Source organism: Protopterus annectens, chromosome 2.part0, assembly GCF_019279795.1.
Source record: "Protopterus annectens isolate FY-2018-M chromosome 2.part0, PAN1.0, whole genome shotgun sequence".
In the NCBI taxonomy this organism is placed as follows: domain Eukaryota; kingdom Metazoa; phylum Chordata; order Ceratodontiformes; family Protopteridae; genus Protopterus; species Protopterus annectens.
Window position 1 is genome coordinate 604,795,146 of NC_056728.1, and position 18,592 is coordinate 604,813,737.

The window sequence follows — 18,592 nt, forward strand, 5'->3', positions numbered from 1 at the left end:
ATTGTCATGACCTGACCATTTGTTTTTTTGGCTTTATACACTGGGAAATTTGATTTTTAAAGTGTGAGATTCAAACCTAGACATAAGGGATAAAACATTTTATTCCACAGTGGTAGTTTTCTCTATTTGCCACAGAATAAGTGATGCTCAGACATAGTCAGGAATCATTCATAAATACAGCTGGGAATTTGAGGAGTTGAACATGTAATTGTTTGACCTGACAAGGTTCTTTTATATAGATCCAGTTTTGTATGTGTCTTATTTAATTGTGAAGGTTATATATCCCCAGATAGCAGAGTTATACTTACAGGAATATGTACAGTTGTCAACAAATGAAGGGAAGGTTGGATGTTAATGAACATGACCTGTGAATTGTGTGCTGCTTACTTACAATTCAAACCTTATTCAAATTACTTCTACACATTGTAAGTCTAATTTGGTACACCCACTGGAGGAAGTGCAGTCTGCATTGCTGTTGTGTTTTACTTCTCTCTACCAGTAATCATTCACAGTTGCAATTCATTAGAAACAAACACTGAGGGAATGCCTGCATTATGTTTATATCTGCAACACAGAGTCAAATATTGGGGATTCAGCAATTCTAATGGGTTCACATGTCTTTTGCATCTTCACTATGTACACAGCCCTAAATCAACATCATAAAAAGGCAATAGTGTAGGTGCATAGCTGATTTGGTGCTTAGTGTATATGCATTTGTGATGATGATTTGGTAGTTGTACCTTTGACTTATATTGGTCTTAGAATGTTAGTTAACAGAATCAAACATTTTTTGCATCAGTATTGTTAATGATCTTGTGAGGGTTATGAAGTCTGAAACTAAAATGTATCTCATTGCTTTCTAACTTTTCTCTTTAATGGTTTTGCAGTGCAAAAGTATGGTGCTAAATTGAGGATATTAGGTGACAATCAATACTTTTGATAGGTATGACTGTGTGAATCCTTGATACCGGAGGCCTACTACTTGATAATGGACACATATAAGTCACATAGGTCTCTGCTGTCACATGTTAAAGGCATTTCTGTAGAAATCACCCACATTTTACTTGTTTACATTACCGAGTAACAACATGGAAGGATATTCCATTCATTCATTTTATTAAGCAATACACTCAAGGTTCAAAACTTACCTTGTAAATCCAGCAATTGCAACAGTTTTAGTTCAGGGCTGACTCTGATGCTAGGAGTACACAGCTATTACATGTGCAAATAAAGGTTATGAGTGTTGCCTGGTAACAATGTTACTATATGTATGTGTAGGAGGAAGGTTTTAGGCCCTTAGGTGGTAAGTTAGTGTGCTATGCACTGTCTCTTCGCCAATGTGAGGGCATATTGAGCATGCCTATGTCTGCCTACACCCACAGTAGCTGCTGGATCCTCCTTTGACTACTCAACTGCATGTGGCTGCAATGACATTGCCTTTGGTGGTGTAATGTGTGCCCCTCACCTTGCTGATCCTGCTGAAGCTGTTTTCTCATGATGATGTTGTGCAGCATGGCACATATAGGGAATATTTCAGTACATGTTCTTGGATTGTAGGGCTCCCCCTGATGTATCTAGGAACCAGAACTGTGACTTTAGCAGCCCAAACACATGCTCTGTTATATTTCTGGTTTCAGTGTGTGCCTCATTATGGCATTCTTCAGCAGGTGTGTGTGCATTTCTGATGGGTGTCATCAGCCACTTTTCCAGCACATAACCTGCAACCCCCAGTAAATGACCCTATGAAATATCCCCCTAGTGAACATCTGATACAGGTGGGAGGTATGCCAGATGTTTGAGTCATGGCAACTGCCTGGGTACCAGTACACACGTTCAAGATGATTCCATTGGTACACACAACTTGGCATTTAATAGACTGGAAGCCCTTTCTATTCATGTAGAGCCTTCCCTGTTCCCCTGGTGGTGCCTTAATTTCTACAGCTGTGCAGTCTATGACAACCAGTACTTCAGTGTAGTGTGCTACAGGGTAGAAGTCCTGCATATTTTTTGGCCCTGTCCTCAGGAGTATGGGGAAAATATATGTGGTCAATGGCATGTTGGAGCATAGCATTCAGGAATTGATGGAGAATCCTGGATGCTGATGCCTATGACACCCTCAGTATGTCCCCTGCTGGTCTCTAAAATGTTTCTGTAACTAAAATTCTAAGTGTTACACATACCTTTGTCTCCAATGCTATGGATTCTCCTTGGTTTGCCCTGGCTCTGAGTTGAGGATGACAGAGGTTGCAGAGTTTCCTGTCACTCTCTACCCTGTATTGCTCTACAATTTCCATGTCATGTAGGTTGTGATAAGTTAAATGGTGTCTGAAAACTCTTCTCCTTCTTGGCCATCATCTATTAGCAGCAGCAGCAGCATAGACTTCAGCCTGTTTCACAAACACATGAATTAAAGCAACAGCAGCCCCTAACATTGTTTCTGTGTAGACTCCTTTCCATTGCTGTATTCCAGTAGGTTTTGGAATTCACAGGGAAAACCAGTACTGAGTCTACACTGTTGCTTTATAGCTTGTTGAATATTTCCTCCATCTCAGATTGGTTAATTAGCATACAATTAGGTGCTTATGCTATTATTTTGCATGTCACAATGTTTACCTTGTTTTTGTGGCTCTACATACCATGTAGAGCTGCTTGTTGAATCTAAAACAGTGCGCTAATGTGTGCGTGCCATTGTGTGATGTACACAAGTTGTAAATGGACTGGGTAGGCTTTATTGAATCTGCCTGATTGTATAATAGCAATAATCCAGTCTTGGGTGTGGGTATCACAGGATTAAACCATGGTTGGCTTTCTTTAATTACTTGGGCATCACAGTCATGATCCAATCATGCCAACCATGTGTAAACCCTGTGACACCCACACCTAGTGATTGGTCTTTGCTAGGTTAAGTACCACTGTCCTAACTAAAATATTTTGCCACAAGTTATCTAAAACTACTGTTAGCTAGAGTACAAAAAAGCAACAAAATTAACATTAAATTAATTAAAAATCTGCAACTTAACTCAGAAATATAGTTACTACTTACAACACAGTCAGTTCACAAAACTTAAACGACAAGAGTAAAGTCCCAGTCAACAGATAATGAATGCAATTACTGCAGTCCATTGAAATAAACAGGAAACAGCAATTCAGAAATTCTGGTTAAAAAAATAGAAAACTGGAATTTGCTGGGGAGTTCATGAGATGCAGTTAACTTTGGAACTGTGTAGCTGTAGGAGGGAAGACTTCGATTTATGTGTTGATAGGTTCCCTGGAAAGTAATAGAGTGGTTGTGCTTGGGGGCCATTTTAAACCTAGACAGTTTTCCTTTTTATGCTTGAATTAAACTATCCCATTTGTTGTTAAATTGGTCTAACGCACCTCATGGCCGATAATTATATAATACTTCAAGGAAAGGATGAGAAACAGAACTTTGAAATGTTAAGAATAGCAATAACAGTTATGGAGAGTACTAGATGAATAAAACTAAAAGAAAGAGACTGCAAATGAAGGTAAGAGGCAGGTATGAAATGAAACAAACAATAAATTACAAGGGGGTGGAGGGTACCACCAGGTGGAATATAGAAAGGACATCACAAGGAAATGAAAGAGATAACTTTGTGAATATATGACAAATGTATTAGGCTGTAAATAATCTGAGTAACATAAATAAATACTGCAGTGCATGTTAGAAATGACAGTGTCCAGATGACATGCATACATGTATATTATATTGCAATAAAACCCATTAAAATGATTAAAATGAATTCAGCACTTATCCCAGCCTGAATCCCATTCTTAGCAAGTCCATTGTCATAATATTCTTTTTCTTATAGTTTACTTGGAGGTGACATCTGTCTGGTCTATAAAGCAATATCTGATCCAGTTCTATTTTAAAGTCTATGCCCTGAATGCACTGCTTAGGAAGTTAATACAAAACTGGGAAATGTACTATAAATGTACTATAAAAGTTAAAATGAATCGTAAGAAAAATGTGGCACATACATGACAGAACCTTTGTATAGTATATACCTGAGTATATCTTTATTTATGGAAGTTTTTGTGTTGTTTTATATATATATATATATATATATATATATATATATATATCTATACACGCACACATATATATTTATATATGCACATGTGTATATATACATATGTGTGTGTGTGTGTGTGTGTGTGTGTGTGTGTGTGTGTGTATATATATATATATATATATATATATATATATATATATATATAAACACATATGCCTACTATACCTCTCAACAGTACAGATCTTCACAGAATGTATAGATTCTAACCTCATATTTTTGGTATGTTTCTCATAAAATTGTGGTTTTCTGGCAAACGTTTGGTAAATCATTAAGGGTTGAAGTCAGAAAAAATGACAGATGTTTAAGTTTCAGACTTCATGCTCTTCAGAAAATTCATGTTAATGCACAGACTTTCATTCAGTCTACTTTCTAAGTTTGTAAGAAGAATATTTAAAAATTGTCCTTATTTTTGGTATTTGTCCCTCCATTATTTATGGCTTTGTCCAGATTTCTTGTTCTAACAGGTTGAGAGGTTTGACAACTACATAGCACATACTCAAACATCATTTACATCAACTTTATTTTTGAAATAAATTTTGACTGTCCTCTCTTCCTCTCTCACTGTGTGTCTGTGTGTGTGTGCTTTGTCATGGAGCTGTCTTTACATGGGTCAGCACTTCCCCCACCAAACCCTGTTGAAAAAAACAAATTCACAAAAGAGTCATCAATGCAGAAAAACATACATTTATTTATTTACATTCAAAAGGGTGTGCCGAATGCCAGACATACAATCCATCTGACTCTGGAATAGACACTACTGGACTTAACCAACAGACCAGGTTTTGGGGGCATGCTTTTAATTTCTTATCTGTCCACTATCCAATAACTGGACATTAAAGCTTCAATTACTAGAATCTTGTAATTATTCATATTCATTGATGATTCTGGAACTAGTGTTTTTCTTTTTTTCTTTTTTTTTCTTTTTGTTTTGGTACAATTTAAGAATTGTCAGTTTTCATTTTATCAGATAAGAATTTAATAAAAAAAAGTAAGAAGTATCAGCATTTCTGGTAAAATTCCTAATAAGCATTGCTATATGGAGTACAATCTTCATTCTGATACCCAAAATGCAGATGCATGGCGTAGCTTTGAATCACCTGTTGAAAGAGTGCTTACGTTATGTACATTATAAGTCTATGACTGAAGGCAGATACATTTTTTGACAAACCTTTGGATTAATGACTTAATTATAACTGGAATAAATAATGCTCCAGTGCCAATATGCTATATGCAAGATGACATACCAATGATAATTATCACATATAACACTTCTGAAATTAGAATGTACTTAAAATAGTGGAGATCATTTAAACTGAAATGTAGGTAAAATATAGGCTTTACTTTGAAATAAAGAGTACATAATATATAGAAATATAGATTTATATACAGATATATATATAGAAATATATATATATATATATATATATATATATATATATATATATATATAGCCGAAAAGAATATATATTCTCTTTGCTTACTCTTTAGTTAAATATGGGGTATTGGGCCTTTTATTTAATTATACAGTTAAGAAAAATTTACTTTATTTGATTCAGAAAATGGTTAAATGGTTTGCATGGAGTTTAACCTTGGTGTATAGTACAAAACAAGTCACATCAGAATATGTTTTTCTAAGCATTTCTGTTGAAGTTAAAAACATGTTTTCTTCTTTCTTAGCAAGGTCATTAAACTTATCAAATAATGAAATGTTCTCTGTCAGTGATAAACATAAAATAAGAGTAACACAAAGCACATTCTTTTTCATGTCTGGAAAGCCCCTCAAGAAAAAATACACATATATAAGAATATTTGTTACCAATGTATTCTATTCTGCGTCCTTCAATATACTTTCTAAAGTACTAAAGCAATAGAAAATGGACATTTCAAATGGAAATGAAGATCTGACTTTTCAGTACATGACACTGTTTAGTTTTATTCACATCAAGTAGGCCTCAGGATTGAAGCTAGGTTTTTAAATTTTCCTCCACGGTAGAAGTTAAAACAATGAGTCATACAGAAAAAACAATTGGTTAAAAAACAAAAAGAAAAATCTAGCAAAGCTAAACTTTCCACTGTGTGATTCCTTAAGCCTCTTGTACTAGAGGCAATATATGTTGCCTCTAACACAAGAGGTTTAAGGAATCACACAGCTTTGTTAGATTTTCCACAGTACATATAAGCAAATATCAGTATGAGATTACAACAGTGAAGTTTCTTAATGGCTAGTTTTACAAACTTATCGTTCGCCCAAACTGCAGTTCATGCAATGCAGCACTCACAAAATTTCAGTTGTAGCTGAAATGACTAAACCAAATAGTGTGTAATCTCAAATACTAGCAGGATCTATGCTATTATAGTTGCCATGTGTAAGTTCACCTTTTAGGCTATCAGTCTGAAATAATTTAAATTTGGATAAAAACATGTTTGAAAGCCACACAAAAAACATTTTCTGTGGTTTAATGAAGGGTTAAACTTATTATCATTTGGATGGTTTATGCATCACAGAGATTTCCAGTACTAACTGCCCTTTGCATGATTGAAAAAAAATAGAAAGCAAACTTTTTATTGGTTATCCTCCTGCTCTCCTTTCTGATAGAGACCCTCACCAGCTGACAGACCCTCTTATAGTACAATTCCTCAGTGGTCTCCTACTCCTTGTCTACCGTGAGTGGTTGGAATCCCTGGCCAGCTCCTGGCAGATTAACATTGACTGTAATTTTAACCCTTTTTGCTTATCTTATCTTACAATTCCAGACTGTCAGCCTCCTCCAGTAAATGCCTTGGGAGTGACACACTGTAGGAATCCTTCAGCATTCTGCCATTCCTCTAAGTGTGAAGAGCCTTACCTTAGTCTCTCACCACATCACAAGAGGGTGTTCACCCTTTTGTAACCTTGCTTTTGACACTGTTCTTTATGTAGATCACTGCTGTGCGTCTGTCCCTTCTTTCTCTGCAATTTCAACAATTATATACATGTTCCTTCATGTCGCACCACATTTAGTCACCAGTCTATGGTTTTGTAACAGCAGCAAGTCACTGCTCAATCCAGCATCAATGCCTGCAGCTCACTTTGTCACCTAGACTCATTAGATTCCATTGTAAAGATGCTATTTGTCTACTGAGTTATCTGACATTTCCATTTTTAACTTCTTTCTACTGTCATAGTACCTGCCTGCCTATTCTGCTTCTATGAAACACCCTCTTCAGTCCATCTAAGTTTGAAAGTCTGATCACTTAGATATACCTTTGCTACCCTCAGTGCTACGCTGTCCTTTCTGGGCTACGTTGGAGTCTGTACAGACTGCCTTGGTGCAGTCCATCTAGCAGACTGAGCTATGTACAATAACTTAAATAATTTTGTAGCTACAAAAAATACCAATAGGGTAACTAAACTTTAGTTAAAAAAATAGTACATACATAATACATACACACACACACATATATAATATATATGTATATATATATATATATATATATATATATATATATATATAGAGAGAGAGGGAGAGAGAGAGTGCGAAAGCAAGATAGATATATAGATATATATCTACACAGATCTGGTTCATTTGATTTATGAACCAGATTTAAGCAAACCATACAACTGAGACCATTTGGTCATTCATTGATCAATTAAAGAAGCCAAACAACAACTGCAAACAACATGAACAATGTTTTTTCTGGAGGGCACCCTCCCCCGCCATGCACCCCTTCTCCCCGCTAATTACATATACTAATTCTGAGATTGCACTGCACTGGGAAAAGGGTAAATTCACTGATCTCCACTGTATTGCAAAAGCAGAACAGTTCACTGAGTTAAATTCTTGACCATACAGGTTTCAGCAATCTGGTTCATGAATCAAATGATGGGAAATTGTAGTTTTATATATATATATCTATATATATATATATATATATCTATATCTATATATATATATATATATATATATATATATATATATATATATATATATATATATATATATATATATATATATACACAGAGAGACACACAAACACACACACACACACACACACACACACACACACACACACACACACACACACACACACACACACACACACACACACTTTTTTGTGGGATGTTTGTATCTTCTTCTGTAACAAATCTGAAGTTTACTTTAGTAAGCATTGGGCAAGCCCAGACCAATCTTTGCGTAGATATTTACACAGATAAGGACTGTATCAGGGTTCAGATTTGTGTTTATTGAAGCTTGTGCCAACATGGTGGAAGAGAATGTTGCCACATGCATGTATAAATGTGGACAATGTGTAAGCTGAGAGATCATTAGAAAGTCAAAAATATTTATTTGTTGTTGCTTTTGTTGACTAGTTTAATCCCACTGGGCCAGTGTCCTCTTTATATGCAAGACCAAAGGTGATACTCATACTGACATGGGGAAATTTTGTCAGGGCTTTGGTGAACTTCACATACTCTTTTTTGATAAGTGCTATAGGACCTTTTACATCAACTAGGGCCACAACCACTTCAGACAGATGGAGTTCAGTTTATCATCTCATCAATAGGATGACATACTCAGGAGTGCAACACCATCTTGTGCTGTACTGTAGTGTCACTACTGGAAAATGAATCCAAGGTTCTGGGATAAAAATCAAATCCACAGCCTTCTCATGTTCCAGCACCAAAGGCAAGAGTGTTACCTATTCATCAACTGACACTACTATATAAATATGTGCAGTCTGCAGAGAAATAATAAATGTGTCTTACTGCAGTGCAAATTATCTCTATAGAGATTTTTGTTTCATGTAGATGTTTGTTTATGAGCTTTCAGGATGAAAGTATGGAAGTGAGAGTTAATAACAAAAGATGTGCTTTAGCAAATCTAATGAAATTACATTTAAAGAGGAAATAGGCATTTAAACAAGTAGAGACAGAAGAAGATGCCAGGAAAGACAAGCCAAAGCATTCAAAGTTCCATAACAGAGAGGAAGGAAGCAGACAATTTAACTATGCATGTGCATGTATGTGTGTGTGTGTGTGTGTGTGCGTGTGTGTGTGTGTGTGTGTGTGTGTGTGTGTGTGTGTGTGTGTGTGTGTGTGTGTGGACCTACACTCATATATGTGTGTGTATGTTCACATGTGCATGTATGAGTGCATGTGTGTGCACCTGCATGTGTGTACTTGTTTATTTGTTTGCTCGCACCCTGATTATATTTAAGAATAAGGGAGATTAAATGCATCCTATGAAGGAACATACCAAGTCCTCACAGCTTATGATTAACTGAGAATAACTCTAGAAATTTAACATAATGCAATGCAACTGAGCTTTTTAGTCAATAGAGAAACAGATCAAACCTTGGAACTGTCTACTCTGTGTTAGATGCAATTTATATGCTTTTTTCAAGCTCTATATGCCAGTTTATATTACATATCTCATGTTTAGATATTACCTGCTCATATTTTTTATCCTTTCTATTTGTTGACCCTGTTAGTCACTTTACGGCTTTATTGCTTCAAACACATGGTTATGCAGCCTGCTTGTTGTCCCAGTCCCCTTCAATAAACACATCACACCGAATGACATTTGACAACCTTTATTAAAACTTCCATAACATAACTTTGTTCACCAAATTTATTAATTACAGCTAACTATAATATAGTTGATTCTAAATACACCATAAACATCCTTGTAATGTTAATCAGGGCAGTGTACCTACTTCCCCTGCCCACTAAGCAGGGTCCATACCTCTGCTCGCTTACTTTACTCTTGAAGCAGCGTCCCATCTCACTTCATACACCATTCATTAAATTACCTTTCACCAATTAATCAGTGTCCATACCTCTACTTGCTTACTTTACTGATGAAGCAGCGTCCCATCTCACTTCATACACCATTCATTGAATTACGTTCCAACCAAATAAGCAGCATCCTTACCTCTGCTTGGTTATCTATTCAGCAAACTTCCTCCAACTACTCATTTCCTTTCCCCAAATCCTTGGAATGAACATCCAGACACCAGAGGGAGAACAGAAGAGGGCAAGCCTGTCCCTGTTCTCCATCAACCAGCCTGACCAGGCTGTTCCCCCTCCCTTCTACCCCAAAATTGTTCAACCAACTACCTCCCATAAAGAGAAGGGATAAGCCAAACATCATTACGGTGTACCCACCATCTGTAAAGTACATTAGAACCCCATCATCATCCCCACACCTTGACATACCAGCACTGAAACATGCCTTAATGAAACTAAATAAAGTAGGATTACCCGTGACCCCACTGTACCACACCGGAACATCCACTACAAGAGAATACATTCCCTTTTAGTCCACTTCCTTCAAGCCACTAACCATGGCTCAACCTTTCTGGAATGACAACCTATAACCATAACAAATGCCACAGAAATTATAACCCCTTGAACTCAAATCTGCACCCAGTCAAAGAAAACCCATCTTGCAAACCCATCTTGCAGTATTCAACGTCTGTCCCTCTACCCACTCAACCCAAACCAACCCTTCAAACCACTGAACCCACCAAAGTCACGATAGCACAGTACTATGCTCCTGATTAAAGTGCTGATTGCTAGAAACAGCTAACAACTGCATAACCTTAAACACCCCCCAAATCAGTACCTGCTAAAGCCCCTCCTAGCTAAACCCTAGTCACAACTAAAAGAAACAGGACCTGGCTGACTTCTGCACAACTCCCAAAACATGGCTTGCTTAAACTCTTTATCACCCATGTAACAAAGCACCCTGCTCCCACAATATACCCAAAGCACCCTCATACCTGCAATGCTTCCAGTAACTCGACCTATCAAATTAGCTCAAGCAAAAAACAAAAAAAATTGTTTCTTGTGGTACTCCTTCTAAATCCTAACCTAGTATGCAACATCACCAATGGCTACCACACCATATGAACCATAACAACTTTCTATCACCAGATCAGATTATGGGCCCTGTACCAACACAGTGACCTGCACAGATAACTGTAAATGCACCCCAAAACTCCACCCAAATCTGACATGTCCAACTGTGTACTTACCAATGTTAAAATTACCAGAAGCCTCGTTACCTGACGATCCCAAAACCAACCTAACCTCAGTTGTTAAATCCACCCCACCTAGGTTCTATCCCAAAATTATTTTTACTGCTAACTAAACACCTGCTGTACCATGCCCCTAAATTGCACCATAACCTGCAAAGATAACTGAAAAAGGGGTCTATATTATAACATCGAATTCTATAAAGATCGAATGTTATAATATCGACCCCATAATGTTGAACGCTGGAAACAGTGAAGGTGCAGGACACTGAATTCTTTCCCAGGGAAAGAATTTGGTGGGCCGTTGCTGTGGCTTCGCTGTTTTCAGCATTCGATATGTTGGAACGTTACGGGTCGGGTTCAGGTAAGTGTGCGATTGTGTGTAGGTTAGGGTTAGTGGGCGGGTTAGGTGAGTTAGGGTTAGGGAGCGGGTCAGGTGAGTGTGCGGTTGTGTGGACGTTAGGGTTAGGGTGTGGGTCAGGTAAGTGTGCGATTGTGCGTAGGCTAGTGTTAGGGGGGTGGGTTAGGCGAGTTAGGGTTAGGGTGCGGGTGAGGTGAGTGTGCAATAGTGATGGACCTTAGGGTTAGGGTTGGGTTAAGGTAAGTGGATAGCTAGTTGTGTATGTAAAGTTTAGTTTAGGTTTAGGTGTAGGATTTTAAGTGTATGTGTGTGGATTGCTGTTTTTTGTGTGTGTTTGTGTTGTGTGTATGTTTCTCGGAATAGCAAATTTTTTCCCTGGGAAAAAATTCGCTATTTTGACTGTTCAATGTTTTCAGATTTCAGTGTTTAGGGTTCGATATTATAACATTCAATCTTTGTAGAATTCGATGTTATAATATAGACCCCTGAAAAAAACACCCCCAAACTCCACCCAAATCTGAGATGCCTACCTTGTCATAATAAATTTACCGGAAACCTCATTACCAGCCGATTCCTAAAACCAGCCCAACCTCAGCTGTTAAATCCATTCCACCTAGGCTCTACCCCAACATTCCATTTAACACTAACTAAACACCTTCTATACCATGCCCTTAATTTGCCTTGAGCATACCTGATGCCAAAGTAATTTCACCATAAAAACTTATTGCCTAAATGAGCACCTGGAATCATGTCATTACCTGATTCCTGACTGCTTTCCATACCAATGTCCAGAAACTCCAACAGCAGCATCCTCAGTCCAATCCACTTCCTTTAGGCCCACCATCTGATTCAAACTGTGTCCTTTGCCATCTCTGCCAGAATTTCTGTACCTCCATCTGCGAAAGAAAACAAATTAAGCACCTTGATGTCATGAAAATTACAAAGCTGCTAGATATCAATCTTCCTCCATCCAATTATGGGTCTACCAGTCATATGCTCAATCCCCATGGTAACAACTGATTCACCTCCAAGAACATTTGGTCAATGCAACACAAAACCTTTCAAATCCCCCGCCTGCTACAAATACAGTTATCAGAATACAAAGTAAAGTAAAGATAGGAATCAACCCCTTACCTGTGTATAAGTGGCAAATTGATCTCGCCCTACCCACTATGCCCACCCCTTACCACCTGCAATAAGCTAGCTGACCAATCAGGGGATGCTGTAGCCGACTTTCAACCATAAAAGGTCACTCAAACTACTGTCATTATAAACCACCAGCATCTATATTTGACTATTGCTGCCACTAAATGAACTTAATATATACAACTAAACGTAATAAAATTGTCAACAGTATAGCCTTCTAATTTGCTTACACAAATGCACAATACCCCTCCCCACATAATCGTCAGTGCTTTACTACCCAAGCCCAGCCTTGTTCCACATCCTTATGAATAGTCAACCCCTGTAACCATCCATCCACCCTCAACTTCCCCCAGTTTGGAGTTGGGGTTAATGTGTCCCTTCCACAATCCTCTCGCCTCAAAATTTATACCCCCAGGAAATTAACACTGCCACGGTATCTCACCATTATTTCCCTGCACCTACCTCTGGGCCAGGTATTAGCTGCATTATTTTAATAGATCTGTCCTTCTGGTATTCAAACTTCAACTACATCAATCTACTAATCCTAACACATTTATGTTTTTCTAAGGACTGATAAATGATGCAGCATAAATTTCCTGCAAATACTATACATTTATAACCATCTCTACCAGAAAGGAAAGAAAAACCCCTCTAAAAATCCAAAGAAACATAATACTGACTGTTTATAAAGGACATTTGGATTTCAGGGAACCATTAAGTTCTATAATTCCTTAAAGTAAATTTATGGGAGGCATTACCAATCCATAATACCATAATATATCATTAAATGCATGTAGCTATGTATTGCCACTCAATGGAGTCACCGCTTTAGACATTCTATTCATTTGTATTAAGGCCAAAAGGCAACCAGGAGATAGGCCTGTGACTTCACTCCCCACCCACCACCACCAGGACATCCACAGCAGCACTCACAGTGTCAGCCACCAAAGCAAACATCATTCTGAAAATTCTCCCCTCAAAATTCAGTCTAAACAACTCACTCCCTCCCCCATTCCACAATACATACACCTCCACAGGTCTAACCGAGGCACAGAATACCCGTTATGAAAATCACTGTTCCAAATGCTACAGCATATCTAGAAGGATACAAAGACCAAAACCCCAGCACCTGTTCCTTACCATTAACGACAGACTAAGCAAGCAGTAGCAACCACCATTTCCTAAATGCCTGTGCAAGGGCTTTATATATATTTTAGCAAGCCAAGATTGCCTTTTCCTTTCTTTTACCTATCTCATTTTCTACACACCTCAACCCACCTGCTTGCACAATGCTGCACCACACAATCACAAAATCCCAAGAGTAGCAATCACTGCAATGACCATCCTTGGGTGCCATCAAAAATCCAGTCTTACCCCCCAAAGGTGCAGTTAAGTGACAACACACTTGCAGAGAGCACAACAGAAGCTGGAACCCATGACAACCCATAAATTGCCCCTGGGAGTCTGCCGAGTGCAGTCCAGCTGTGAGAGGACACAAGATACCAGTTGGTCACCACCAATCACCCCCCAGCTCACCCAGCACCACACAGCACAAAACCCGGGGAGGACCAAGACCGTTTTCACATTTATCCTGTGTTGAGAAGGGAAAATCATAAAAAACCCAAGACTCATACCAGAGTTTCAGAAAAAGCACAGAAATACATGAAAAGAAAACTCAGCATAGAAACAACCCACTTGTCACTACATGCAATTTCATATCCATGTGCAGTAGCATGAATTGGCTATGCACCAATCCTTCCCTTGTTTTTTTTATCTAACAATCTAACAATGTATTACCACACACCATGGCACCAAATGTTTGACCTTCCATTTTGTGAACCGGAGTGAAGGATCCAAATCTACAGAAAGTATCTACTCTAGAGAACCAGTGAGTCGAAACCCTGCTCTCCTGCAGCATCTGCACAGTCCAATGTATGGCCACCATATCTCTCAAACACTTAGAGCAAGAAGTCTGGACAAGCCCTAGCTGTACTGCAGACATTTCAGTCACCATAATTACCATGTCCAAAAAGCCACAACCTAATCAAGCCAACTGCAAAAGTCCACCAACAAGGTATATACCAACACCACAAGCCAAAGATTAACCAAATTTATCCTAACCCAAAGACTCGTCTCCACTTATCAAACACCAGTGATATAATTCCTTGCATCAGACCAACACCAGCTATGCAATTACTACAGCTTTTGAGCAGCAAGAGTGAATATTTAAATATTTTACACTGCTACCTTAACATTCCTTGCTGTATACAACAGCCTACCATGGCCCAGCGTCCTCTATTCACTGATGTGTTGAAGGTCGGTCCACTAGGTGAAGGGAAGTTCCTAATGTTGGCGACACTGAAAACTTTAATGGTGCAGTCCACTGTCCACCATGAAAAATTAGGTGAACCTAGAGGATGCAGAAACGGAGATGATCCGACAAATAACCTAAAGACATGTTTCCAGTACCATCACTACTCATCGCAGGAAGAGATATCTCCAGAGAATTATTTGCAGCCACAGTTTACCAGCCACATCCGGAATCTCAGAGCTCTGAACATGATACTTATCAGGAAGCCACGCATGTGCACGGTGCACCTGATGACATCCTAACATCAAACCCACAAAAAGCCCTTTGTGGATTAACAAACACCTCCAGCTCGAACAAACCAAAGGGACATGCAGCTCACAGGGCTGGGGAAACATGCCCATCGCATGCTCCAAACTCCACTGGCAACCTAGACAAACCAAGATAAACAACAAAGTCAAAGCCACTCAGTGACAACAGCAACAGCCTCACCAACCAACACAGACCCTCACTCCCTAATAGAGTCATAACAGAAAGCAAGGGGAAGCATGAGCAAAGAAAGCCAGTCAGAAAATGGGCTTCTGTAGCATGCCACCATAAACCTCTCGCAGCACCAGTCTCCACTTCCCTCCCCACCCAAATCCAGGCCACTGAAAACATGCAGCCCAGAGGGAAATAAGTCCATGATGGAAAACCACACAGCCAAGCCAAGCCAAGCCAAGCACCCCCCCAAGTCCTGAAGAAGAAGAAAAACACACACACACACATATATATATATATATATATATATATATATATATATATATATATATATACATATATATTTACAATACTGCAGCGTGAGACATACCAACCACCAACACCCAGAACACCTACAGGTCATCATGGACGTACCTTTATTTAGCAACTTCACGCCAAAATATGATTAATTACCCAGCTACACTTGTCTAAACCCCTTAAGCCCTTCCCACCCTTACCTCATTTCCTCCCAATCATCCCTCCCTCCATTTAACCCTTTCATCTCCCAAACCCACTTAACTCCCACTAATATATCAATCTAACCCCTCTTGAAGATGTCCCAGGACAACTTGGTTTGTTGCCAAACCTAATTTATTTCTTTCAAGGGATTTTTATCTTTCCTATACTTGCAGATGTGCCTAACTAAAATTTAAATATTTAAGCCTCTAACATTAATTCTAATCCTATTGTACTTTGCTGTATGTGAAGTGAGACAGTTGTTTTATTTTAGAAGAATTGAATTTTGTTGATGCAATTAAAATCATAACTAAAACATAGCATTAAGCTGAAGAGCTATGCATAGGGCCATAAAGGTAGCACACCAGAAGATTTAGATATTAAGCATATTAGGTGGTGAGTAATCTGCATTTATAATGTATGAATGCTTCAGAAATTAATTATTAACAAAGAAGTAAAGTTACAATTTAACATTAAAATAATCTTTTTGAAAAATGTTTAAAATAAACTTTGACAATCAGGTAATAATTGTCATTCTTAATGTCCTGTTAATGCTGTTTTTATTTTTCAGTTATTATTTACAAAATGCATTCAGAATGGAAAGTAATTTTAATTTTTGTTCATCAGGCTTTCCTTTCACAATACACCGGAGCACTTTTCATCTACCTTCTCTTCTATTTCCGTCTACCAAGTTTTTATAACTCTGAACATACAAGAAACCCCAGTGATTCAGTTGTACAGTAAGTATAAAAAATAATTGTGCATAATAATCTGAGAAGTCAAATGCACTGTTCACTATAATCAAGCTGTCCAGAAACATAGGGCATACAATATTTATTAGAAAACCATACAAAATATTTTCTTGTTGAGCCTTTGGTTGTAAGTTGAGTAGGTAGGTTGCACTTTCATTTGAATTAAAATGGATAATCATTTCTAATTGCTATAACACCATCCTTACTTATTGTAATTGATGCATTACAGATTTATGTTAGCAAGAAACAGGTATAAACTGAAAGGTACTTTGAAAATGTAGAACATTTTCAGTAGCCTTATCAGGCTATCTTTCCTGAGCACAACTTGCAAAGCAAAGTGCTTTCTAAAGGACATAATAAAAGGGAATTGTTTCCCTATCACAACTGTTGTATCAAATTCTGAGTCTCAGATGTTCAAAAATAAACTCATTTATTTATTATTTATTTACTGACATTTGATTACTGGAAAGCAGACTGACTGGATAGAAGCCCATTTTCAGTGGACGCCAGGGGAGAAAATTTTCAAATTAGTGGTGGTGCTGCGGTAGCGTTGTTGCCTCACAGTAAGACCCTGTCCTGTTCGATTCTCAGCTAGAGCGTCTTCTGTGTGGAGACATGCGTTAATGGGTGTACCTTCATTGAAGGTTGTGCATCAGAGCTGGCAACTTGGCACATAAAAATCTACTGCCAATCATTAGCGGACCGGAGTTCTGCTGTGGCGACCCCTAACCGGAAAAAGCCGAAAGACACAACAACAAAACATTTTAAGAACAATAATTTTACAATCTTGAAAAATAAAACAAAAACATCTGCAGTTTAAATAATTATAACAAATTACACATAATATAAAAACATTGGTTAAGAATCAATACAAGGTATATGACAACTATTTAATATTCAGAGAAATTTTACACAGTTTGTAGACAAATTAAGTTAGTCTAATACAAAGAGGAATTTCAATATGAAGAGAGGGAAAAACAGGCTTATGGTATATTTAGAGACAAAGTCAGGGAAGAGAATTAGATAGCAGTAAGAAAGTAAGTGAAGAAGGGAGAGTAAGGAGCTATAAGGAATAAGAAGGTACTTGATAACATTTAGGGATATATTTTTTCCTGATTTTGAGCAATCTGCCAAAAGTAAAACAATAAACTATGAAACATGTGCCTATATTAACATTTGTGTGAGGGGTAAGGACCTGCATACCACACACACACACACACACACACACACACACACACACACACACACACACACACACACACACACGGACACACACACATATCTGTCATAGAATGCCCATGAATTTGCCTCTTATAATCACCATGCCCTTAAGACAGAAAATGCAGTTACTCAATAATATCAGACATTAGAGTTTTAAACTCCTGTTCCTGCAGTTGTAGCTTCTTGTTACAAAACCAGTTGTTCTAGTAACGTTTGTAAGTCATTAAAAATAATATTTTATAAGTGTCCTTGGTGTCTAGTATCTCCTCTCTATTGTACAGCCACAGGTCATTTGTCTGGAGTTACTTGAGAGATATGTAATCCCCCACCATACACGCACACACACACACACACACACACACACACACACACACACACACACACACACACACACACATTTACAGACATTAGCACACACAACCACTCACCATACATCAAGCACCCACACCCTCACTCGGTCATGCACACACTCACCTAGTCAGTCACACCAAAGCAAACACATATAAACACATGCCTACCCTACCTGTCCCCTAAATAACCCCTTAATGTGACCACCAAAGCAAACAGACTCATCAACTAACATACCCACAGCTTCTTACCACCTATACAATTATCCAGCATCCATCTGCCTGTCCAGCATGGTGCACCAGAAAAATTATACATAACTATGTTCCCAGTTGGTCACTGCAATCCAGTGACCAAAAACACCTGT

General features: G+C 38.1%; 1 protein-coding gene across 1 annotated transcript in view; it reads left to right on the forward strand.

Moving 5' to 3' along the window:
* Positions 1–18,592, forward strand: part of TECRL (trans-2,3-enoyl-CoA reductase like) — a 1,073,904-nt gene that overhangs the window by 586,803 nt on the left and 468,509 nt on the right. The window contains exon 5 of the mRNA XM_044060983.1: positions 16,535–16,647. Coding sequence (XP_043916918.1) covers positions 16,535–16,647 — 113 coding nt within the window. The remainder of the gene's footprint in view (positions 1–16,534; positions 16,648–18,592) is intronic.